We start from the raw sequence: 26,529 nt of genomic DNA, 5'->3' as shown, positions 1-26,529 counted from the left end.
CAATCTAAGTGCAAAACATTGCTGAAGCATAAACATACTTTCCAAATCTGTCAGTTGCCCTCGACTCTCTATTAGGAGGATGGACATTGGAACTCTGTTCAGCGAGTTCCTTTTTTTGTAGCTGCCGCCACAACCATGGCATCTACTGGAAGTCCCTTACTCCAATATCCCCACCCTATTGGTGAAGCCAGAATCCATTCTTGTCTTTTGGGAATTGGCCGAGTCATATCAGGTTCCTTCCATGCCCACTTGAAGAGCAAACCAATAAGTTCATCTGCCAGTGAAGTAACCCAGGAAATAGACTGACCAGTACCAAATGCTTCCAGAAATACTTATTCCTCAGGAGAAGGGTTTTGGGAAGACCAAACACCCTATTGCTTTAGGATCTCAAGACTGTCACCAAATGAGATGTCATTAGGTGGTGATTTGGGGGACTCAGCCCCTTCATCAAAATCAGTATCCTCAGTGACTGACCCCTGAGGAGAGTGCAACTGCCTTCTTTTGCACTTTCTCTTCCTCAGGACTTCCTTGGTGAGGTGGCCTGGAGAAATTTCAGAAGAAATCAAAATACCCTGCTCGGTAGACTGGAAGCTTTGGGCTGGCTGTGTGGGGTAGAATTTTGAGGATCACAGTGCAAAGTCATCTGAGAAGTAGAGGGGGATCTGAGTGGGGAAGGACCTGTCTGACCTGCTGGCATAGCGAACACTCTCTACACTACCTCAAAGGCAGACAGCTCTGGGGAGAAGGAAGCCAACGGAGATGAGAAAGTGAGTTTCCAGCTTATCACCTCCTTCTGCCCCAAGAACAATACACCTGAGGAGGAAGACAAAGCCAAGCTTTTCAGTGCCAAAGCTTTAAGAGGAAGAGATGGCTCAGAAAGCCTCAGAGTCGACCCCATCCTCTCAGATCTGACAGGAAAGCTTCGGCTCTGAGGATATTGGAGCTGGTGCACTCAGCAGTAGTTAAATCCAAAGGCAATGTTTTCCTCGGATCCAAACCAGACAGACCTGGAAAGCTCAGATCCGAGGGCTCTAAAACCAGCAGTTAAATTAGAGAAGGAGCTGTTATCGGTGCCCTCCTAACCCGAAGGGGTAGGAACCATGAGGACTCCATGAGACTTGTCCTCATTTTCTCCATGTCCAGAGATGGTGACTCTGAGTGCCTCTCTAAAAAGGAAGACGGTACCCTGGAAGTAACCGGATCCAGACTTGGTAGGATCTGAAATATGATTGGATGGATCTGAGGATGAAGGATCCGAAATATGTGTGGTTGGATCTGATGATGGTCAGATTGGATGTAGATTTGGATGCAGTTTTTCGTTCTTTCTTCATGGTTCAGAAGAGGCAGAGGCTGTTTGGGGGATGGAACCCCTACAATGTTCTCAGGAAAGGAAGATGGTAGTCACCCCTTTAAAATCCGCTTAGTTTTCCTGCCTGCTAAAGCTCGAGGTCATTGAACCCACGACACATACTGCAGTCTTGTTGTAAATGTTCTGGTCCTTAACAATGCACACAAAGATTGTGGGCATCAGACAAAGGCAACTTGTGCCCACACTGTCACATTTTTTAAAACCTGTTGGATCCTTCTTAGACATTTTCATAGTTAACAGAGAGAGAGAGTGAAAGTAATTTTTTTTTTGAATAGGCAGAAAAGAAAATATAAAAAGGAAACCATACCAGCAATGGTATTTAAGAACTACAAAAAAAAAACTTGTAGAAAAGAGAAGAAAGCCAGCAAAGGTAATGACAGAGTTTACACTATGTGTAAAGAAGGATAGATGGGAAGGAGACAGGCCTACCATGATGGTAGAAAATATTGACACTCAAAATATAATAAAGATAATGCAAAAAGTGGAAAACAAAGATTAAAGGAAGAATTATTTATAAAGGGTTTTAGAAAGGCAAAGTGGAAAATTGTCTTCTCTCTCACTGAAAACTCTAGAGCTGAAGGCGACCACATCTAAACGCTAAAGCAGCAAATGAGATCTGAGGGATGTTAGGGTGGTGCATTATGGGTAGGGAAGGAGCTTGATGGTTTGTTGGTGGCCACAAGCTAGTAAAAAAGGGCTGAGTTGGGTCTGAAGATCAGATCCATTCCCATTAGTTGAGGAAGAATAAAAATGGACATCAGATCCTGTTTTTGTGCTGGACACTAAACCACGGAAGCAGTAACACTGTGGGGCTAAATATCTTTATCATATTTGTAATTAACTGCAGTGTTTCTGAGATTTAGCTCTTGTTAATAGTTCATGGCTTTTTTTCTACTTTGGTTATTGAAACATAATGGATTACTATTATGTATATAGCAAAATAAGCATTCCTCAAGCAGCACATCTGATAAATAAAAATGTATTTCCAATTGTTACTTGTAGGTGTCTTGTTGGCATGCTATCTGCATTCCTACAGCATTGCTGTAGTCCCAGGTACTAGAGAGTTACCCAGGAAAGGTAAGGGTAAAGGTTGAGTACCTAGTAGTATTTCTTCTGTCCTAGGAAAGCTAAATGTATCATTACAGATACACCTGGTAAAGGCAGGAGCCCTTCATTTCAACCTGTCACCAGGGCCAGGTTTATAGAGGGATTACAAAGTATCCATAATTCCCCCCCCCGTAGACTGACCCTCCTACCTGCTGCTTCATAATTTATTTGTGTTTGCATTTTACTTAGCTTTCTTTTGTGTAACCTGTTGCAGTCATTACTGTTGGGTTATCATGCTGGCAGGCTACCCTCAGTCGGCCAGAATTCCAAAGTCTAGGTCCGGCTTCGGTTGCTGTCACCTCTTCCCTGATGTCAGTGCGCCAGGGGTATAAAAGATGCAGCCGACGTCATTTTCTTCAGTCTTTCTTGCCGTGCGATGCCCAAAGCAAAAACAGTTCGCAAGTGCCGGTCGGCCGACTCCTGAGATTTTCAAATCCGAATTTCAGAACCGAAGTCTTCATTAAAGCTAAGTACCCCGCTGGGGAAACTTTTTTCTTGCTCCAGACTGATGTCAGAAAAAGTTAACAATTGTATTTCTTGTGGGAAGCAAATACCTCATAAGGATTTTCACTCTTACTGTATTCCTTGCCTAGGCCCTGATCACAACGTTGCTAGCTGTCGGTTTTGTGCTAGATTTAACCAACGCACTATCAAGCGTCGGTTCGATTTTGCATTTCATTACTTTGGCCGAAGATTTAATTATATAATGCCGTCGGACCAGCTGACAACCAGAGTTTACAAAAAACACAAGGACAAGGAAAAGGATAGGCATCCGAGGTCCAAAACCGATGACGAAGCCTCTGCTAGGCCAGTCGCCGGTTCTCAGTGAGGCGCTTTCACAGCCCCGGGCACCCACTACCTCAGAGCCACAGGCCGCTTCCGACTCCCACGTGGAGCCAACTGGGCCTCTGGAAACTCAAGGTATTGGACACTCGGAAATCATTCCCTCAGATGGGTCTGGAGTCGCTGAGCAGGCATCGGCTTCTGAGGGTGTCTTCAGACCTACACAACTATATATTAAGCCATCTTCAGCTTCAAAGACAAAGACTAAAGCAGCTCTAAAGACAAAGAAACAAGTACAGCATTCTCCTTCTCAGACTTCCATGCCTAAAAAACAGATGCTCAAAATGGCCGAAGACCTAATTAGTTTGATCAGGGGCTCCCATCCCCCTCCTGATAAGAGGCCTAGGCAAGAGACAGAGTATGATTCTTCTGATCAGGTTTCTATTTCCTCTGATTCCTCTTCTGAACAGGATTACTCCATGCTTCCCTATGAGGATTCTGATGCTGAAGAATCCATTACTTCAGCCTCTCCTCCTGAGGATTATTCTTTTGGGGAAACCCTGCATACCATGAGGGAGCATTTCCACTGGGAGAGCCAAGATTATTCTGAATCTAAGAAAAGGCTCAGAGACTTCCTGCTACTTCCTCATCACATACCCCTTGCTATTCCACCTGTTCTAGACATTGTAGATGATGTATTTTCAGAGTCCGGCCTGTCCCCTGACTCTTTACCCCCTGCACCTGCTAAGCCAGACAGATACTACAGGGTCCCAGATTCTCATAAATTCCTATATAAAAATCCCGCTGCTGACCCAGAAACTATATCTCAGGGTCCCAAAGGGGTTAAAGCTTCCACTGCAAAAAACCCTGTCCCCTCTGATAGGGATTCTAGGGCTCTAGACAGATGGGGGAAAAAGTCTACACTTCTGCTAGCCTGGCTGTAAGGGCTTTAAATTGTCAGTTTCATATGCTTAAATATCAGCAATATTTAATGTCACTGCTTAAACAGAAAATGTTGACAAATACTGAATGTTCAGAGAACAAGGAATTGCAGGATTTATTGCATGCAACTGAACAAGTGAGAAAGCATACTTTGCAATGTGGTTATGATTCACTGGAGGCCTCTTGCAGGGCCGCTGTTACAGGTTCTGTTATTAGGAGGCATGCTTGGTTAAAGGAACAGAATCTGCCTGATCATATTAAATCAAAATTATTAGATGCACCATTACAGCATGATACTTTGGTACTAAAGCAGAAGAGGTGTTGAAAAAAATGGAGGATAAAGCAAAATCCATGCAGACAGTCAAGGATTTCTTACATGTACAGCCACCCAGGTTTAGCAGGAACTGGCCCTCTAAAAACTGGTCCTTTCCAGTGTCAGACAGACCACAAAGAGGCAGATACAGGCATCCCAGAGGCAGATCTCAGCCCCAAGGCTCATACAGGCCTAAACAATGGGGTGCTCCTACCTCCAAAAGCGGAGAAGACAAATCACAACCTTACAGGAAACAGTCCCAATGACTTTCCTCTACCAGATCCAAGCACTTTTCATTTGGCAGCCCCCTTAGGGGGAAAACTAGCACTTTTTTTTTCATCAAATTGGCAAATGATTACCCAAGACAAATGGGTCCTGAACATAGTGTCCCAAGGCTACAGGTTCCATTTTCACACTCTACCAAGGTCAAAAGGTGTGCCAGACCTGCCACACAATCAATGGGCAGAGGCACAAAAACAAATCACAGCCCTCATGGACATGAGGGCCATTCAACAAGTACCACAACAAGAGCAGGGGCAAGGATTTTACTCCAGACTCTTTCTAGTACCCAGAAAGAACAAAACCTGGAGACCAATACTGGACCTGTCTCTACTAAATACGTTTCTGGAAGTTCCAAAATTCAAAATGCTGACTCTGCAGCAGCTACTGCCCATGCTGGGCAAGAGGGCTGGGCTCGTAACTTTGGACCTAAAAGAGGCATACCTGCATGTCCCAATCAGACAGTCTTGCAGAAGATACCTCAGATTCATAGCTGGCTCAATGCATTACCAATTCTCTGCACTGTCCTTTGGCTTATCTACTGCACCCAGGGTCTTCACAAAATGCCTGGCACCAGTAATTGCATTTTGCAGACAAAGAGGAATTCAAATATATCCCTACTTGGACGACTGCCTTATTCAAGCAGAGAACAAAGACATTCTTCTGAAGCATCTGGCATTTGTAAAAAGATTACTAATTGGCCTAGGTTACACAGTAAACAAAAAGAAATCAAAACTAGTGCCCTCTCAAAGAGATAATATTCCTGGGTGCAAGCTTAAATACAACTGCCCAGATGGCTTATCTCACGCCAGACAAACAAAGGCAACTGACTACTTACTTCAAGAAATTGGCAACAAAAACCCACTTATCTGCAAGGAAAATCCTGCAGGCCTTGGGTTTCATGGCATGTTGCATTCTACTAATTCCATATGCCAGACTGCATATGAGGAAACTACAATGGTATCTAAAAAGTGTTTGGACTCAGCATTGCCACAGCCTGGAGACAGTAATTGCACTCATTCCCTGCCTGCAACAAGAGCTTCAATGGTGGGCAGAAGGCTGTCACCACAACAAGGGTCTGCCATTCAGATTACCCACAGCCAGGCAGACACTGACAACGGATGCATCAGATTATGCCTAGGGGGCCCATATGGCAGGAAAATGTATTCAGGGAACATGGCCTGAAAACCAGATGCATCTTCACATCAATCAAAAAGAGATGCTAGCTGTTCAAAATGCCCTGACAGCTTTCAAGGACCTGCTTCATCCAGGACAGTTACTGATAAAGACAGACAACACTACGGTCATGTGGTACATAAACAAGCAGGGAGGTACACATTCCTACCCCCTCTGCAGACAAGTAATGACCTTATGGGACACAGCATTGGCTTTTCAAGTTCACCTGCAAGCACAATTCCTGCCAGGAAAAACAAATACTCGGGCAGACAAACTAAGCAGAATCCTCTTGGATCCCCACGAATGGAAACTGGATCCACAAGTCTTCAGCATGATAATAAGGAAATGGGGATGCCCAGACATAGATCTGTTTGCCTCCCCTCACAACTGCCAATTGCAGAGATATTGCACAAGGATTTATCACAAGCAAGCATGGAAAGTGGACGCCTTATCCTTCAGCTGGAAAAATCTAACAGTATATGCTTTTCCCCCACTGCCTCTCCTTCCCAGGGTACTCCTAAAGGTCAGACAAGAGAAGCCAAAAATGATACTGATTGCACCAGACTGGCCATGCCAACACTGGTACCCAATCCTAAAGAGCTTGTCTCAAGGTCCAGCATGGATATTGCTTCAAACTTCTCACTTACTGACCCAACAAAACAATCAGATCCTGCACAGCCAACTCAGGACCTTAAATCTGGCAGGATGGCGGATAATGTAGCCATTCAGAACACTCCTCTTTCAAAAGCTGTTATGGATGTTATCTTGGAGGCCAGGAGGCCCAGTACCAGAAAATCTTATGCAGAAAAATGGAAGATATTCTGTGCTTGGAACCAGGAACAAGGCAATGACACGTGTGTGCCAAATAGCCCTCAGATTTTACATACCTAACTGAGATTCTAAACAAAGGCCTTTCTTTCTCATCAATTAAGATTCATGCCTCTGCCATATCAGCCCATTACAATATGGAACCACCTATCTTTTCTTATCCTTTAATAAGGCAGTACCTCAGAGGGGCCAAAAACATTAGACCTCCAAGGAGAGCACCAATTCCGGCCTGGGACCTCAATTATGTTTTGGAAAAACTGACACTAACTCCTTTTGAGCCAGCATCAACAGCAGATATAAAATTCTTATCCTGAAAAACAGCTCTACTCCTAGCAGTAACCTCTGCAAGGCGAGTCTCGGAGTTACAAGCACTCATGGCTGTGGAACCTTTCATAATTTTTCATCCAGACAGGGTTTCTCTGAGGGCAAACCCTACATTTATGCCTAAGGTGGTGTCCAGTGTGGCCTTTAACCAAACCATTCACTTTCCTACCTTTTATCCTAATCCACAGAACAAGGGTGAGAAAATTCTGCATTATTTGGACATACACAGGCAGTTACACTTCTACTTGGACAGAACTAAAGCTTTCAGAAAGACTGATCAACTTTTAGTGCCATATGCTGCAGGATCACAAGGAAAGGCTATCTCAAAACAGACTATTTCTAAATGGATAGGCCATTGCATCCATTTCTGCTATTTTCAACATGGCAAATAAGTGCCTAAGGGCATTAGGCCTCATTCCACCAGAGCAGCAGCCACTTCAGCAGCCTTCCTCAGAGGAGTACCAACCAAAGATATCTTAGAGGCTGCAACTTGGAGTTCAGTGCACACCTTCACAAAGCACTACCACTTACCTCTTTACTCTAAGTCCAGAGCAGGCTTTGCCACTGCAGTTCTGCAGGGCCTCATAGCCTCTCCTATCCCTATTTAGCCCAGCCGCCCTTCCTCAGCTTTGGGATTCAACCCAAGAGTAATGACTGCAACAGTGAAACATGATGAACATAGTACAGTTGTGTACCTACCATAAATGTAGATGTTCGAGTGTATTCACTGTTGCAGGTTACGCACCCACCATCCCCCTTTCTTTGCTGGGACTTATCTGCACTTCTGTATCCTATACAACATTTTTGGTGAATTTGCTTGTAGATGAAGGATATGTTATTTTTGTGCATGCATTTTTATTGGCCTATTTTTCAGCCTACCTATTTGGGGGCACCTGACATCTGGGGCAAGAAAAACTGAAGAAAATGGCGTTGGCTGCATCTTTTATACCCGTGGTGCACTGATGTCAGGGAAGAGGCGACAGCAACAGACGCCGGACCTAGACTTTGAAATTCTGGCCGACTGAGGGTAGCCTGCCAGCAGGATAACCCAAGAGTAAAGACTACAACAGTGAATACACTCGAACATCTACATTTATGGTAGGTACACAACTGTACATTCTCAACTGGCCAGATTTTTGCAGAATGTCCAGATTTTTGCCCGTTATTTTTCATCTCTTCCTCATAAAATTTTTGGTTTTCTGGCAAATCATTGAGAATTCAAGTCACTAAACAATGACAGACATTTGCATTTCAGTTTTCATTCCCTTCAGGTAAGGCATCTAAAGGTGAAGTATGTTATTCTATCAACTTTCTATGTTTATAAGAGCAGTATTTAAAAATTGTCCACATTTTTGGGCCTTTGTTCCCGCCATCATTTTTGGCTTTGCGCAGAATTCTTGTGCTAAGAGGTTGTGAGGTATGCTAAAACATTATTTACTTTGTAAGAGTTTTTGGTTTGTGCAGCAGTGACAAACAAGCCCTGTGATAATTTCATACATGTCTCTAGCTATACCATCACCAGCTGTGCTTCGTGGGTCAGCTTTTCCAAAAATGGCTGCAAGAGGTCAGTGTATGTGATGGAAGGGACTGAGGCTACTGTGTAAGTGGAGGATGAGAAAGCAAATGCCACATGGCTGTAGCTGTCAGAAGTGTGGGATATGCTTTCTTTGTTCTGGATAGTATGAACAATCTTTTCATGATTTCGAGGTTGGTGGGGTTATACTAGGCTAATGATCGCCAGCATCTTTACAAGTCTAACCATGCAAACCAACCCACTTTTGCCCCCGAGTTCCTTGGACACTTGTATGGTTGGGTATGTTAATAAAAAGGTAGCTAAGGGTTATTTGGCGGGGGCATGTTTGCTGGAGACTAATTTAATTACTGTCAGCCTCTGTCTATCAGTAACATGGGGGCCAGACCAGGAATACATCTGTGATTTCCCATCCAATTATCAAGATTTTATGTAAATAAAGTCAAGAATGAACTCTGCTTTTTGTAGATGGGGAGCTTATTCCATAGGGTGGGGATTCTTTGAGACAAGTATGTTCAGGTCCTTGGATCTAGTGTTTCTGTAGCTGTTTGTTTTGCAGATGTGCAAGAGATCCATCAGAGGTGGATCAGAGTATGACGTATGGTAGGATTAAATTGCATCTCAGTGACCTGTAGGTGACTGACTACAGAGATAGGGCCTGTATTGCCTATGTAAGACAGGGTACTCATACCTTGGATTCTCCTAGCAATGAACCTTTGAGGGCATTCCAACTGCTGCAAGTACCTGGTTAGGTACATGCCAAAGGAGGCACTGTACTCAATGATGGGTCTGAAAAGCGCTGAGCAGAGACATTCTCTAACTTCCTTGGACCTGGATATTTGGTAAACTCTTAGGGGCATTTTGTCAATGGAGTAATTAGCTTGGGTGTATGGTTTCCCAAAGGTACTATAGGGCATTTCTTTATGTTCAGTTTTAGTCCATGGTTTTGGCACCAGTCATTTCTTTGTGTTAGGCCCTATTGTATGATGTTGGTGCTGTGGGGGGAATCTGTGTTAGCTCCCAATTTACAGTAATCTTTGAACTTGGTGAGCCAGAGTCCTTTGACACTAACCTTGACTTTGGAGAAGTAGATTTTATTTATTTATTTATTGGCATTTGCTAAACAGGAGTGGGCCCAACATGAAGCTCTGGAGTACTCAACGGGTGACTGGTCTCCTGCTGGAGCTGGCCTCATCACTCCTGACTTCTTGGGTCCTGTCTGTGTGCGAGCCAGAAATCCAGTGAGATGTAAGGATTTAAGCCATGTTCTGAGAGTTTGTCAACAGTGCCTGAGCGGGGTATTGTATTGAATGCCTTGGCCAGGTCAAAGTAGGTGGTATGGGACCCATTTTTGGTCTCATCAGGCACCACCAAGACCTAGTCCTTGTTGACAGTTTGGGGAAGTTTGCTAGAAGGAATTTCACAGGGAGTAGTCGGAGAGGGGGTGGGGGTGGGGGTGAAGTTAGAGCTAAATTCATCAGTTTAGAAAACTGCTTTATTTACATTATTTGTTGCCCAATTCACTTATGATGAATTACATGTAGTAAAAAAGTTACTGTATATGCCTTTCACAGAATCTGCAAATATTAATTTCACTCAACAATATTGTATTGTTTTTGAAGAAGGGTAAACTCCTCTGCAACCCCGCCTCTCCCCACACACAGAGAAATCTACATACTTAAATATTATGACTCGGATAATGTGAATTTATGACAAACAGCATGCCATTATTTTATGTAACTGTTGTTTCCAAATACTGAAAACAAATGTGAATCAATAGTAACATTTTGGCAGTTTTTATTCATACAAAAATGATTTGGTGACATGATGATGCAAATTGACAAAACAAATGATTTGCATTTGTTAATTGTGGGTAACCCTGGCCTACAGGAAGCCACTTGTTGACAGATCATAGATTGCATCCTGTGCAGTAACTGAAAGACATTAAGTGTGATGGACTAGAGAACTGGGGCTTCATAGTTTCATAGTTTAGTACTAGGCTATCTGCCCTGGGGCATTTGTAAGCCTAGCCATAGTGATGTGGCTTTTGCCACCCCATGAAATGGTACAAAAATGTACAGAATAAATTTAGAATACTGTGCCTATGTCTAGTAGTGACACAATGAAGGCCCCCTTATATAATAGAATTAGTTTACTGTGCCCCTGTCTAGCAGTGACACAGATGTGACCCCTGGGGTAAACTTACGATCTCCCATCCACTCATCAAGATTTCTCTTGAAGAGAGTCAGTGAGGAGCTCTGCCTAATACGAACTGGGATCTTGTTCCAAAGCATGGGAAGCCTCTGGGTTATGAATCTATCCCTCCAGCATGTCCTATTCATACTTGTGCCGAGGTTTAAGTCTTTAGCTCTCGTGGTCCTGATGGATTTGGATTTTTTGAGGTGGAGCATGTCCATCAGATCCTGATTGGACATGGCCTTGTACGTCAGGCAGAGATCACCTCTGAGCAGGCGGTATGCTACTGAGTATAGCTGAAGTTTCTTTAGTCTGGCAGAATAAGACATATGTTGGAGACCCTTGATCCTCTTGGTGAGGTACTTTTGTGGTCTCTCCAGCTGTTGCAAATGCCGGCTGAGGTACATACCAAATGGAGCATTGTACTCAATCATGGGTCTGATGAGGGAGGAGTATAGGGGTACAATGACATCCTTGGATCTGGATGTTAATCCCTTCATGATGAGGTGTGCAAGGTAGAATGTTTTTCTAACCACTTTGGCAACGTGGGTGTCAAATGAAAGGTCGCTGTCGACTTGGGTCCCTAGGTCTCTGATTACTTTTTCTGTACTCAGTGGGTTGCTGTCTATGTGATAATTTGTGGGTACTTTGTTTTTCCCAAAGGGGGGGTGGACTGAAATGAGGTGGTCACATCACACAGTGGAAGCACTACTGCTGGGGTGAATTCATAATTCCCATACTAAATATCTGTTTAGTTACAGACTTGTTTATATACTGGAGCATTTTGTACCTGGTGTTTACAAGCACAGATGCTATTCTGCAGTACCAGGTGTGCAGCAACATTTCTATGCCATAAGACACAATACTCAGCATACTTTCATCAAGCTCTCCATATTCTTGTGAAGTGCATGGAATAAGGTACAAAATAAACATACATGTTAATGGCACAAAGATGGACACAGTAGTCAACACAGAAAATCATCATACTCCTCCAGGGTGACCTAGCCTGCAGATAGTATCACCTATGAAATAGAAACTGTGTTTGAAGGTAAATAAATAATTGTATTGTTGTTATTATTTGCGGGAGGTGTAGTTAAGTGCTACAGTTATAATGTGTAGAAAGAACTTAGCACAGCATGGAAAGGTGGGAGCCCAGTAAAATCAGATCCTTGGTGCCCTGTTGTTGGGTTTATGTGAAAAGGAAAGGAGATGTCATTGCTGCTGTATTGAACGTTAGGTAGGCCTCACCTCAAATTCCACATGCAGTTTACTGAACATTAGATAGGCCTCACCTCAAATTACATGTGCAGTTTACTGAATGTTAGATAGGCCTCACCTCAAATTCCACGTGCAGTTTACTGAACATTAGATAGGCCTCACCTCAAATTCCATGTGCAGTTTGCAGGGATATGCTCCAATGTGTACACTGGATTCCTGGAAATGTTGAAAAGTATTACCAAAGAGGTCAATAAGACTGAAAGTTGTAGGTGAAAGAGACGATCAAAGGCCTTTAGCAGGTTCACTGTGGAGGAAAGGCATGATGTGAGTTACAGTACCTACTTGTACACTAACTAATGACATTAGCAGGTTGGGATAGCAATTCCTTTAGAATAAGAGCAGTGGAGCTGAGGAGGTTGTATGTTAAACCAGCAGGAGAACCATGTTGTACATGGATTTCAGAAGATGGTTCTGTACACGCTGTTTCAAATGTGATGCTGTACCATGAAAACTGACTGAGAGAAAGAGTGAAAATACTGAATGGGGGGGCGACATGACCTGGATGGCAGGTGACAAGGGTACGAAGAAGGCTGAGGGATCGGGACACAGAAGAAGTGTTGGACAGGAGGCTGGGCAGCTGCAGATAGAGGAGTTTACCTGCACACTGTCATGGTCTAGCTGAGTTACCTCAATTAATTTTGTGTTAATTTGCATATATTCTCAAGCAAAATGCTGAAGAAGTAGTCATTAAAACAAAACAGAGCATTCCTTTATTTTAATAAAACGTCTTGAATATGCTGCCTGTCAGTACAATAAAACATGTACTGCATGGCCTGTGATATGTGAAATGACAGTATGAAGATCCCAGAAGTCATAGAAATAGCATTAGGGTGATTTCAGCCATCGTTTGATTTACTCATTTCTAGTCTGGTTGATGACAAATGACATCATAAGCGATGCCTCGTTGTCGTTATTTTTAATGATTTCCTCAGCAAACGGCTCTGAAACTCCTGTATGCTGAGCCAACAGACATCCATGTTGAACATGACTCAACAGATGACTCATGTGTGCCTTTTTCTTTATTTCCAGGGATCAGCCGATTCTTACACCAGCAGACCCTCCGACTCAGATGTGTCCCTGGAGGAGGACAGGGAAGCGCTAAGAAAAGAGGCTGAGCGGCAGGCATTGGCACAGCTGGAAAAGGCTAAGGTGAGTCTCACTGAATGTTTACACTGTCATGCTCTGACTCACATTTCAGTAAAAAATAACTAATGGCTGTAGAAGCCCTAAACCTAGTGGTTTCTGTATGGTTAAAGTTTTAGTAGATGATGTGACATGAAGAAAACTGTTTTATTTTATTTACTTAAAGATTGTCAATCTGGTAGCTGGACTGTTCCAGGGACCCTTTTCAATCATGACGTGTGCCAGTAGGGAAATACAGTATCAGGCTTGTAAACACAATAGTACAGAAAGTGACATTTACCACCATTAGTGAGAAATGATACAAAGAGAGGATTAGGCACAGATAATTACAATTCAACTTCAAATACAGTACTCTGTACATAACCACGTTAAAACAGTTTAATTCTTTTTGGAAACAGAAATAATAATGACATCCAGTTAATGCAGTCATACCAATTCAAACCAGGTCAGTTTATCATGTGATGGTTACAGTAGACTACATATTACCAGACAATATCACACCTGGCAAAAGATGCACACTAAAACTGAACACCTTTGGCCTCTCTAGAGGTGGGTATATTCCTGGGGTTCATATTTCACGGAGAGAAGTGCTGACCCTTATGTAGCTGGGGAGCTGTCAGAGCCCCTTTCCAAATAATCTGACATTCTAATGGTCAGACATTTGTTCTGGCCTGATTAGCTTTCACTGAACCATGTGTTGGCCAGATTATCACTGGACCATGTGATGATACTGGTGGAGTGATTAAAGTGGGAATAAATGCAGAGGAATACTGATCAACCAATTAATTTAAACATTACTGGAGTCCCTGGTCCTCTTTCTATTTGCTGAATGAAATTAAAATTCTTAACCATAACTTGACTACAGTTTCTGAAGTTGTGACCTTTAATGAGATGACTGCATTACAAAACTTAACTTGTTTTTATGCTGTTTCCTATAAAAACATGGTAATCAATAAGTATGTGTTTATCCATTAATTCTTCAGGAGAAAGCTTTACATTTGGCATATTTGTAATTTCTAATGTCAGAGTTTCTAATTTTTAATTTAATTTATTTGTTAACCAGTTAAATTAGCCCTTCCCAGCCCTTCCCAGACCTCTTTTCACTCACAACACAGGCCACACACACACACACACACACACACACACACACACACACACACACACACACACACACACACACACACACACACACACACCTACACATATATATACACACACACATACACCTACCTACACTCACACACACACACACACACACACACACAGATCTACACATATACACACACACACACATACCTAAGCATACACACACACACACACACACACACATATACACAGACCTATACATACACACACACACACCTACCTACCTACACACACACACACACATGCACACACACACACACACGCACACACGCACACACACACACACACACACACACACACACACACACACACACACACACACACACACACACACACACACACACACACACACACACACACACACACACACACACACACACACACACACACACACACACACACACACACACACACACACACAGTCCTACGATATATACACACACACACATACACCTACACACACACACACACACACACACACACACACCTACACATATATACACACATACATACACCTACCTACACACACTCATGCACACACACCCACACATGCATACACAGACACACACAGACACACAGACACACACACATATACACAGACCTATACACACACACACACACACACACACACACACACACACACACACACACACACACACACACACACACACCTACATATATACACACACACCTACACATATATACACACACCTACACATATATACACACACACACACCTACACATATATACACACACACAAACACCTACCTACACACACACACACACGCAGATCTGCACACATACACACACACACACATACACGCATACACAGACCTAAATATACACACACACACACACACACACACACACACACACACACACACACACACACACACACACACACACACACACTTTTAGACAATTTAGTATATGCAATCAACCAAAATATGTTTTGAAAGTGAGAGGAAACCAAGGCGTACAGAGATGTTTGATTCAGACACAAGGAAATCATGGCAGAACTCCACAGAGACAGTTATCTGATGTCAAAACATGAACCCCAAACCCCAGAGCTGCAAGAAAGAAATTGTGTCACTCATTTAAATGTCCAAAGATTATTGTACTGGTTGGTACCATTTGTAATGCTAATGCAGTTCCACAGGTATCACTGATAGTGAATCTCAATGTGCTGGTTCCTCATCAGATGTTGCACTGACATTTTCTGAAATATGAACAAATGATGAACAGCAGAGGCCACATCTAATGCTGAGGGTTTTATTCGTGCTTGTTGACACTTTAATTGCCTAAGCATATAATGTGGTCAGCAAACTACTTGCCAACAGGTATTTAAGCAACAAGAAAAAAGTTTTGTTTTTTTTGGTGGGGTTACAACACTCTCCCACCAGTGTTATTGTTGCTATAGAAAAATGTCCCATGTTGTCGCTTGTCTTGTGTATCTGAATAAGATGATGAGGCTTGGGTGTTCCTTTAAGTAGTTTATTACATACAAACACATCTGGATGGATAGCAGGAACATTGAACTTAAACGAAGTATCTAACTAACGGACTGACGGGCTGCTCACTCAAAATGGCACTCTAGCTTGCACATGCTCAGTACTTATATGCATGTGCTCACTGACTGGAATGCTTCTTAAAGGTACATCACACACTCTGATCTACATATTCTCTCTTTACTGAGCTGTCTAACATTGACAGTTACATTTAAATAGGCTTGCAAGTTATACACACAATAATAAACAAGACAGCAGTCATGTCCAGGTTGCCGTGCGTCTGGAATTATGTCTGGAAATGCGACCTGATCTTGTAATGTAATAGGACTGGGTTTATCAACAGGGAGAATCACTTGGGAATGTTTGGCTTTGGGACTCTCAGGGATATTCTCCAGGACAGAGACTGCTGACGGAATGTCCTGTAGAACAGAAACATTGGACAAATCACTATGAGAATTAAAGTCTTTATTACAGGCAAGATGCTGTAACACTGGCTCGGATACTTGTAATAAATGCTTCCGATTCCGCCTAAATTCCATTCTTTGTAATTCCACAATGCAAGATCTCGGCTCTTGACACAAACATTTCACAAATCCAATCTGATCAAAACCTTTTGTTGCCTGCATCCTCACTATCTCCCCTTCTTTCAATGGATTGCTGGTCTTATCATAGTAGGGCTTCTGGGACAAACACTTTTTAAGAGTTGTGCTTTCACTGCCTTGTTCTAGATGCAAACATTTTGCTTGTTAAATTTTCCTTTAGCACTTTGCTTGTTGTCCTCCAGAGGCTTCTCGTGGCCTTGCTCTACTGTCAGGTGGAACACTAAATCTAGCCTTAGAGGTACCAACACACCTCTCACCCACAAGCCATTCCTAAGTGTGATCTCTTTTGCTGACCATATAAGTTTACCTAACACCATGAGTGGACAATTTCCCACAGTGTCATCAACCAGCTTGGTCAACATGGACATCCTGAGGCAGTGCAGCAACTGCCTCATGTTCACCGACAACCCTGTACTGCTAGTCCACACAAACTCAACATGTGAGAGATGCAGCTATACTAAGAACCATGAATCCATGCTCTCTCACATACCAGTTAGTACATTTTACAATGAACAGGTTGTCAGCATTACACCTCACCTCCTACTCCACCAAAACCCATGTCACACCTACCTACATATGTGGAGATCCTCACCAGAAACATACCTAAACACCCGAGACCTGCCAAACACAAACACAAGCACACTAGACATAATACTTCCTCTGCAGAATACAATGCACATAACAGCTAACACACCAGTGTCTCACCTGTCAAGGCCTTAAGGCAAACCACAAAATCAAACATATTAGTCATAGGTGATTCTATCGTGAGACACACAGATGTTCTTCTCACCAGGCTGGATAAGGAGAAGGTCACAGTCAACTGTCTGTCACATGTCAGGATCTGCCACATCACACACACGCTCAAGTCTCTCAACAATAGGTACGGTTATGACTCAGTCATAGTCCATGTTGGTGTGAACAACTTGAGATGTACCTCTCTAGAATATATTAAGAGAGACATGACTAAGCTCTAGGACTGTATGTCTCAGGCAGATATGACCCAAGCCTTATGAAGCATTTTCCTTCACCTAGGATGATGCCTCAATACAAGCAGAAAATGACTGGCTTCAATAATTGACTTAGTTTCTGGTGTCATTCTAAGGCGATCCAGTATCTGTCAGCCAGGAATGACATGATTGACAGAATTCATGCTTTGCCAGAGATTGTCTTCATCTGTCACCCCTGGCATTTTGGCTGCTGGCTAAAGCTCTTGCCGCCCCCATAGTGCCTTTTTCAGGCAGTGTCTAAAGGACCTGTAAACAGACCATCTCTAACAGCTAGCTAACTGCATTACATTCTGATATTATGCTCTTAGAAAGACTCTGAAGTGATATGTCCAGGATCACTCTACCAAGGCCACTACAGTTTCTAATGCTTTTATTAGAGGGGTAGATATCTGGAACATCATGGAGGCAGCACCTTCTCCACTGGGCGAACGTTTTCTAAGTATTACAGGCATGACACTCTACACAGGGGGCGGTTTGCCACTGTTGATCTGTAGGAATTCCCTCCACACCACCTATACTATGAAAAACGTCATCTACTATACTGTTGGACAAATTTTGGGAATCATCCCAAAGGTTATAGCTGCAACAGTAATCTGTATGAAGGACATAGTACTGTGGTGTAAGAAACTTACTAAAAATAACACTATTCGAATAGGATCACAGTTGCAGTACAGTTTCTCTGCCTCTGGTAATCCAAAGGTAGAGTGTGTAGCATTTCATCCCTCCAACACACAATGATGCATTTTTTTCTGGCAATTGTATCTCTAGGGAACCAAGAGCCTTGGATATATTTGGTGTGCTGCCAGAGATGATAGGTCGTGAGGTGGGCATTCTCCACTAGTGTTGTGTAGGTGGTCCTGATTGCTACACAAATCCTCTGGGACTTGACCAGGGGAATTTAGAGACACATACCTCATGTAAGAAGGAAGTAAAGATGGCACATGTTGGTTCCCTTTTTGTGGAAGCATGGCAGCATGCATGGGAATAAGAAGCCAGCTTGATTGAGGGAAAGGTACAAAGCTCTGGAAATCAAGCCAGATGTCAGCCCTTGAGTGCTCCCAAGATTTAAAAGGTTATGAATGCAACAAAGATCCTACTTGAGCTTGCAATACTATGGGAAATTCCTTACACAGCTCCCTGCTATGTATCACACCTGTCATATACCTCTGACTTTGTGTCCTTGTAATCCATAACAGTGGTGGGCATTCCACACCATCAGATCTAGCAGTCACCATAGAAGGATGAACTGCATGACACATGGTATTGCTTTCACTACTGAAACTGGCATTTCATCTGTACCACAGAACTCTGTGATTATGTGTGCTGCAAAGCATGTTAAAGACCATGTGCAAACTACTAATTCTGGTGGTTTTGTTGTGGTGTTTGATTAAATGTAGTAAGTTAAAAGAATAATTGCTCAAACTATAAATTGCATCTAGTGTTTATTCTTTTTGAAGGTACAAAATCCAGTTTAGTAAACATAAAAAGTAACTATAACATGGAGCAGACAAATAGCATCAGCAAGCCACCAGCAAACGTGGGTAGGAAAGCTTATGTTTATTTATGTGCTTGTTTAAATTTGTTTTCCCAGACTAGAACACCAATCCATTTGGAATGCTTAACAAATATGAGTTTTACAGTCCACGTAGTTGTAGCTAACAATCCTTGCATTTAAACTTTTGACAAGAGTAGTTATACAATCTGTAATCATTCAAGAAGCTGTTTCACAAAACAATGTAATCATAGTACAATCACCATGCAGAAAAATAATTTCATATATTTTTAGACTAGAATAATCTGATTTAGTAATCCATTCATAGTGGACAGATGAGCTGCTGGACCAGGAACTACCAGGAAAAACCGAAAGAAGAAGTAATCCATTCATAATCTGTAGACACACGAAGTAGAATAATCTGTTTTAGTAATCCATTCATAATCTGTAGACACACGAAGTAGAATAATCTGTTTTAGTAATCCATTCATAATCTGTAGACACACGCAGTAGAATAATCTGTTTTAGTAATCCATTCATAATCTGTAGACACACGAAGTAGAATAATCTGTTTTAGTAATCCATTCATAATCTGTAGACACACGCAGTAGAATAATCTGTTTTAGTAATCCATTCATAATCTGTAGACACACGAAGTAGAATAATCTGTTTTAGTAATCCATTCATAATCTGTAGACACACGCAGTAGAATAATCTGTTTTAGTAATCCATTCATAATCTGTAGACACACACACACGCAGTAGAATAATCTGTTTGAGTAATCCATTCATAATCTGAAGACACACACAGTAGAATAATCTGTTTTAGTAATCCATTCATAATCTGTAGACACACGCAGTAGAATAATCTGTTTGAGTAATCCATTCATAATCTGTAGACACACGAAGTAGAATAATCTGTTTTAGTAATCCATTCATAATCTGTAGACACACGCAGTAGAATAATCTGTTTTAGTAATCCATTCATAATCTGTAGACACACACACACACACACACAGTAGAATAATCTGTCTGAATAATCCATTCATAATCTGAAGACACACGCAGTAGAATAATCTGTTTTAGTAATCCATTCATAATCTGTAGACACATGCAGTAGAATAATCTGTTTTAGTAATCCATTCATAATCTGTAGACACACGCAGTAGAATAATCTGTTTTAATAATCCATTCATAATCTGTAGACACACACACGCAGTAGAATAATCTGTTTTAGTAATCCATTCATAATCAGTAGACACACGCAGTAGAATAATCTGTTTTAGTAATCCATTCATAATCTGTAGATACACACGCAGTAGAATAATCTGTTTTAGTAATCAATTCATAATCTGTAGACACACACGCATACTTATGTTTTTTTACAACCCCCCCCCTGCACCTCCCTTCATGTGGGGGGCTAAACCTGCCACACCCCTTAAATTTATATCTACCAACTTTGAGATCATCTTACTTTGGAGAAATTTTAAATGATTACCTTTATTCTGCAAGTCACTGGACCTACATTAATTGCTTAATATGGTAATGAGGAGATGTGGTGCTGTGATTCCATTAGCAGGAGCTCATCAGCATCACTGTGAGTTGTTAGGAAAGTATGGTTGTGGTAGTAGGCTTGCCTGCACAGCAGGGAACTGGTAGAGGTTTTCCATCTGTTCAATGGAGGAACATCTCAGCATAGAAGGAGGATTGTTGCACTAATAAACCACATGCCCAGTGGTGGATTATTATAAGGGCTTTTTGAGTTGCTATTTGGGGCCGATGGCTTCAGGGATGCCCATGTCCAGAAGAAACAAAAGTGGAATGTTGTGCTGCATAGTGTAATGTATTAGGTTTTGATTCATACTAGATTAGGTTTGCGTGCCAGTGCCAAAGAAGTGTGTTGTTTTTAAAACAAAAACGAACATGCTGCAGGGAAAGAAAGTTTTGTTCTTATTACACTCTGTGACTGAACCCATCACTCAGATATCTTTATTACTGAAAAAACACTTCTATACACAAGCTCTACTTGGCAGTTTATTGAATCTCCTAGAACTCAGTCAAAGGGTGCCAACAAATGTTTTTTTTTATTAGAGTGAAGTAACTTGACAGACTAGTTCTGAGAACAACCAGTGAAGCAGAGACACCATCAATGACATAGTGGCCAGCAGCATTTTGCTGATCCTGTTACAACATTATTATTATGTCTGAAAGCTGATTCTGTAGCTTACCCCACAAGCAGAGTCATTTAAAAAAAATGCATCTTCCCTTAAGACACGTTTTGCTGTATGAAAATTAATGGAGGAACTCTTTATGTTCCTCTGAAAAAAACATTGTTTCATGAAAACTAAATGTTGTGGCTGTTAATTACTGCCATTGTGTTAGTCACCAGGCAAACAAGGATCAGGCAGGTAACTTTTAACACGCCCCTCCATGAAGTCATATATGCCCCAGCCTCTCACCTAGCATTCCATTATCATGTTTAGCTATCTTACATGCTGCCACTGCTAAATTTCTGAAATAAAAATAAACACACACACACATAAATGTGCGCACAGACAAACACACACACACACACACGCGCGCGCGCGCGCGCACACACACACACACACACACACACACACACACACACACACACACACACACACACACACACACACACACACACACACACACACACACACACACACACACACACACACACACACACACACACACACACGTGCGCACACACACACATGCACACACAAATGCATAAGCATAAAGGTGCACTACTTTTGTCATTGTGCTGCAACCTGCATTCACCTGTGTATTGCGGACTCGGCCAGCCATGCTCTATTTTTGTCATTGTGCTGTAACCTGCATTCACCTGTGTATTGTGGACTCGGCCAGCCATGCTCTATTTTTGTCATTGTGCTGTAACCTGCATTCACCTGTGTATTGTGGACTCGGCCAGCCATGCTCTACTTTTGTCATTGTGCTGCAACCTGCATTCACCTGTGTATTGCGGACTCGGCCAGCCATGCTCAAGTTATCGTGAATCTGCAGCATACAGTGCTGAGACACTTACACATCAGGTCACAAAGTGCTGTTGCTGAGGAAAAAGGTCGTCACAGTACATCTCCAGGGTCAAAGTGGCAAGGACAACTGGACAGGTAATAGGTGAAAATTCATTGCCTCAGAAAGACAGTCAAAAATGCCAGATTCATTTCTAGACAAGGAAGAAATGGAGAAATGTACAAAGGTAGAAGAAAATCTTAAACATATAATTTGTAAGTGACATATAAATGAATATAATATGTGTTCATCTTCTTATGCATTATGCAAGGAACAACTTTGGCTACATTTTTTTTCTATATAAAAAGAGGACAGGACAAAGCATGACAACAAAACAAAGAGTGAAAAACGAAACATTATGAAACACAAAAAATCACAGACTGATGAAGGTTTTATTTCCAGTTTGGATCAATATCATGCAAAGTATAAAAACTGAATTAGGGGCGATTGCATAATATATAACAAGAAAGAAAACATTTTGGGGGCCCAAGAGGTGTGAGCTCTCTGTCTCAAAGTCTCTCTCTTTTTCAAAAGTAATACACTGCTAATATGCTCTCTCTCCTCTGAGTTCCATTTTTTGTATATATTGTGCCATGTTTATACTCTGCTTTGATTCTGGATTCAAGCAGAAGAATCTTTTTTTCTTTTAAAGATCGATTGGCTGATTGTTTTGTTGTTTGATTTATTTATTTACTTGGTTTTGTTGTTTGATTTATTTATTTACTTGGTTGCCTTTGATTAACATGAAACTTTGACTGATAAAAACAACTTTTTCATGATGGCCTGAGAAAAAAAATTCCACATAACATATATTTGCCTAGCATCTAGTTCAGTGGTGCACAACATCTGGCCCCAGGCCCAAATCCATCCCTCGACGCAATACCATCTGGCTTACAGAGAGGTTCCACAGGAATCCACAGGTTTTTCACCCTTTGAGTTGCTGTATGGGCATAGGGTGAGGGGACCTCTAGATTTAATTCGAGATGAGTGGGAAGATGAGTGTGAGTCTGAAAAGAAGTCTGCTGTGGCATATGTCCTGAACCTCGGACAAGGCTCAGGGAACTCATGGGCCTGGCTCAGGAGAACCTGGCAGAAGCTCAACAACAGAAAAAGGTGTGGTATGACAGGAATGCTCGAGCTAGAGAGTATGCTGTGGGGCAGCAGGTGATGGTTCTCATTCTTGTCAGACACAACAAGTTGCAGTCAGCTTGGGAGGGACCCTACAAGGTGGTAAGAAAGGTAAGTGATGTTAACTACATGGTGGAAGTGCTAGGCAGACAGCAGGGGCACAGATTGTACCATGTTAACATGATGAAACCTTACCATGATAGGGAGGCCCTTGTGCTGAGCATGTGCAGTGGATTGTAGGAGGAGTCTGAGAGAGATCTTGTGATTGATCTCCTCAGTGAGGCTCAGGCTGACACCTCGGTGGAAGGGGTAGCAATGTCCCAGCAGCTATCTCCCACCCAGGTTCAAGAATTCCGAGCAGAGTTGCAGGAGTTTGGGGACATGCTCACAGGAAACCAGGGAGCACCCATCTGGTGCAGCACCACGTGGATACAGGACCCCCAAAGGCTTATCAGGCAGGCCCCTTATAGGGTGCCTGAGAGAGTCAAACAGACTCTGAGGGAAGAGGTACAGGAGTTGTTGGAACTAGGGTTGATTCAAGAGTCCAACAGTCCCTGGGCCTCGCCAGTGGTAATGGTGCCAAAGAAGGATGGCAGCACCAGGTTCAGTGTGGATTACCGGAAATTAAATAGTCACACAGAGTGAGATGCTTACCCCATGCCTAGGACAGATGAGACCCTAGAGCAGCTAGGTGGGGCTAAGTATCTTACAACCATTGATCTTACCAAGGGTTACTGGCAGGTGCCCTTGACTTCCAGTGCTAGAGAGAAGTCAGCCTTTGTGACTCCTTTTGACTTGTCTGAGTTCACAAAGATGCCCTTTGGGGTGAAGAATGCCCCAGCAACTTTCGAGAGGCTGGTAGATCATATCTTAGCAGGAGCAGGAGGGTTTGCCCTTGCTTACATGGATGATATTGCTATCTACAGCCATTCCTGGCAAGATCACCTTCAGCATGACAGGGAGGTGCTGGGCAGACTACAGAGGGCAGGGTTGACCATTAAGCCGAGTAAATGTCAAGTGGGTATGGCAGAGGTCTCCTACCTAGGACATAGAGTGGGGAGTGGTAAGATAAGGCCAGAACCTGGCAAAGTGGAAGCCATTCAGGCATGGCCTGCACCTATTACCAAAAAGCAGGTGAGGGCATTCTTCGGGACAGCAGGGTAATACAGAAAGTTTGTTCCCAATTATAGTACCATAGCTGCTCCCCTCACAGACCTGACAAGGAAGAACAGTCCAGATAAGGTAGTGTGAGCAGACATTTCAGAAGCTTAAGGAAGCTTTGGAGGACCCCCTGTGTTAGCCAGTCCAGACTATAGCAAAGAATTTGTTGTGCAGGTGGATGCTTCAAACTATGGGGTGGGGGCTGTACTTAGCCAGATTTCTTCAGAGGGAGAAGAGCACCCAGTGGTTTATCTCAGTCATAGGCTCCAACCCAGAGAGGAATGTTATGCAGCGGTAGAAAAGGAATGTCTAGCCATAGTGTGGGCACTACAAAAACTTCAGCCTTATCTGTATGGAAGAAAATTCATAGGTTCATAGGTTAGTACTAGGCTATCGGTCCTAAGGCCTATGCAAGCCTAGCCATAACAATTCCCTGGAAATTTTTTCCCACAATATTTACTTCTCTGGGCCTCTGTCTAGCAGGGCAACTGACATGATCCCCGGGGAGAATTTCCTATCTCCCATCCAATCATCAAGGTTCCTTTTGAAAAGGGCCAATGAGGCGGTCTGCTTGACATGACAGATCACAACCCTCTAACATGGTTAAACAGAGCCAGTCAGCAAAATGCCAAGTTGCTAAGATGGAGTCTGTGGTTGCAAGCATATGATATGTCAGTGCAGCACCGCAGTGGGAGTAACAATGCCAATGCAGATGGGCTCTCAAGATAGGGAATGGGATAAGGTACACCCAGATAGACCTGACACTCTCAAGCGATGTTTCTCAAGAGGCACTTGAAAAACTTGCTTGAGTTCCCCAGGGGGGAAGAGATGTGATGATTGCAGAGAGATGGGCGAAGGCTGCCAGCCTAGTCAAATAGAATTTGATATATAATTCTGGCATTTGTAAATAAATGTAAAATACAGGCATGTTTTCTTGAGTGTAAAAGAACACTGTGAAATGTGGAACTGCAAAATATGTGACAAAATTGCACTCTGTTGGCCCAGTGAAGCATGTTGTGACCCTTTCAAGTTAGAATTTGGCCCCAGTGCATCTGGATGAAGGTTTCATGCCCATTGTTTTAAGGCTAAAGTTTATGACCAGAATTTACATATGGATGGTGCTTTACTGCTCTGGTTTCTGTTAGAATATACATGTGAAAAGTCTTCTATTGTTGTACATTTCTGAGCAGGTGTTAGATTGCTAAATAATGCAATATGAATACTGGGAAAACCTAAGTGTCAAAAATTATGTAATTTGGGAGGGCCTTAGAGACATGTTTCTTAGTAATGTTTAAATATTATGTCTCACAAGAGACTGGGGAGCATTTTGATCTTGGATATCTAACTCAACACTCTGCCTAAGCTCACATGTAAGTTTTTAGCACTGTGATTTCTTATAGGAATAGTTAAAGCTAGTAAATATTAATTAGGTATTTTTCTTTGAAATCAGACCTGTCCTACTGTATTATTTTAAGTTTCTGTGTGATCTCTGAGCTCTTAGATATCTCCGTGTTGTAGTAGTATTGTCTTGTGTTTTAATTGTTTATTATTAAATATTTTAAAAACCTTTACCTGTGGCTGGTGTGTGTAGAGATAAGCTCTAGAGTACATTGCATATTTATAGAGTTTATTGTAATAGGCCAATCTAATAAGCCTTAGACTGTATAGTCACATTACCATTGGATAATAATATTGCACAGTAATAACTGGATACCCTTTTAAGGGCATTTTAGTAGCTGATATTATTAGCTGGGTGGTGGCAGTGATTGCTACCATATGGTCTGGGTAAAGGGGCAAAGCTGGAGAATCTGTGTCAGCCTTTCCCAGGAGTGTCTGTGAAGTTGTATAAATACTTATCTCAAAGTGTGTGTGTGTTGTGTCAGCTACTTGGCAGGGTATAGCTGTGCCAGTGGGAAGTCTTGTCAGTGGGTGCTGCCACCAATGCAAATATATCAAAGTAGGGAGTAAGTGTACCATTAGGGACAAGAGTTATATAGTAAAAGGGAAAGTTGATTGTAATTCCCAAGGTGTGGTTTATGTGGCACTCTGTGAACATTGTCCATCTTTCCATATTGGAAAAACCAAAAGAAAATTAAAACAGAGGATTTATGAGCACCAATATAATATTCAGAAACGTACAACCACAAATGCCCTAGCTAGGC

The 26,529-nt window shown here is 42.3% G+C and overlaps 1 protein-coding gene across 7 annotated transcripts in view; it reads left to right on the top strand.

Annotated features, from left to right (window-relative positions):
• The window catches only part of CACNB1 (calcium voltage-gated channel auxiliary subunit beta 1), a 2,104,836-nt gene that overhangs the window by 1,481,414 nt on the left and 596,893 nt on the right, over positions 1-26,529 (top strand). For all 7 annotated transcript variants that reach the window (XM_044055375.1, XM_044055374.1, XM_044055371.1 and 4 more), the window contains one exon: positions 13,156-13,275. In XM_044055375.1, the coding sequence (XP_043911310.1) occupies positions 13,156-13,275 (120 nt within the window). The remainder of the gene's footprint in view (positions 1-13,155; positions 13,276-26,529) is intronic.

The sequence above is a fragment of the Protopterus annectens genome, chromosome 13.part0 (assembly GCF_019279795.1).
Source record: "Protopterus annectens isolate FY-2018-M chromosome 13.part0, PAN1.0, whole genome shotgun sequence".
Lineage (NCBI taxonomy): Eukaryota > Metazoa > Chordata > Ceratodontiformes > Protopteridae > Protopterus > Protopterus annectens.
This window is presented reverse-complemented; position numbering and strand designations above follow the sequence as displayed.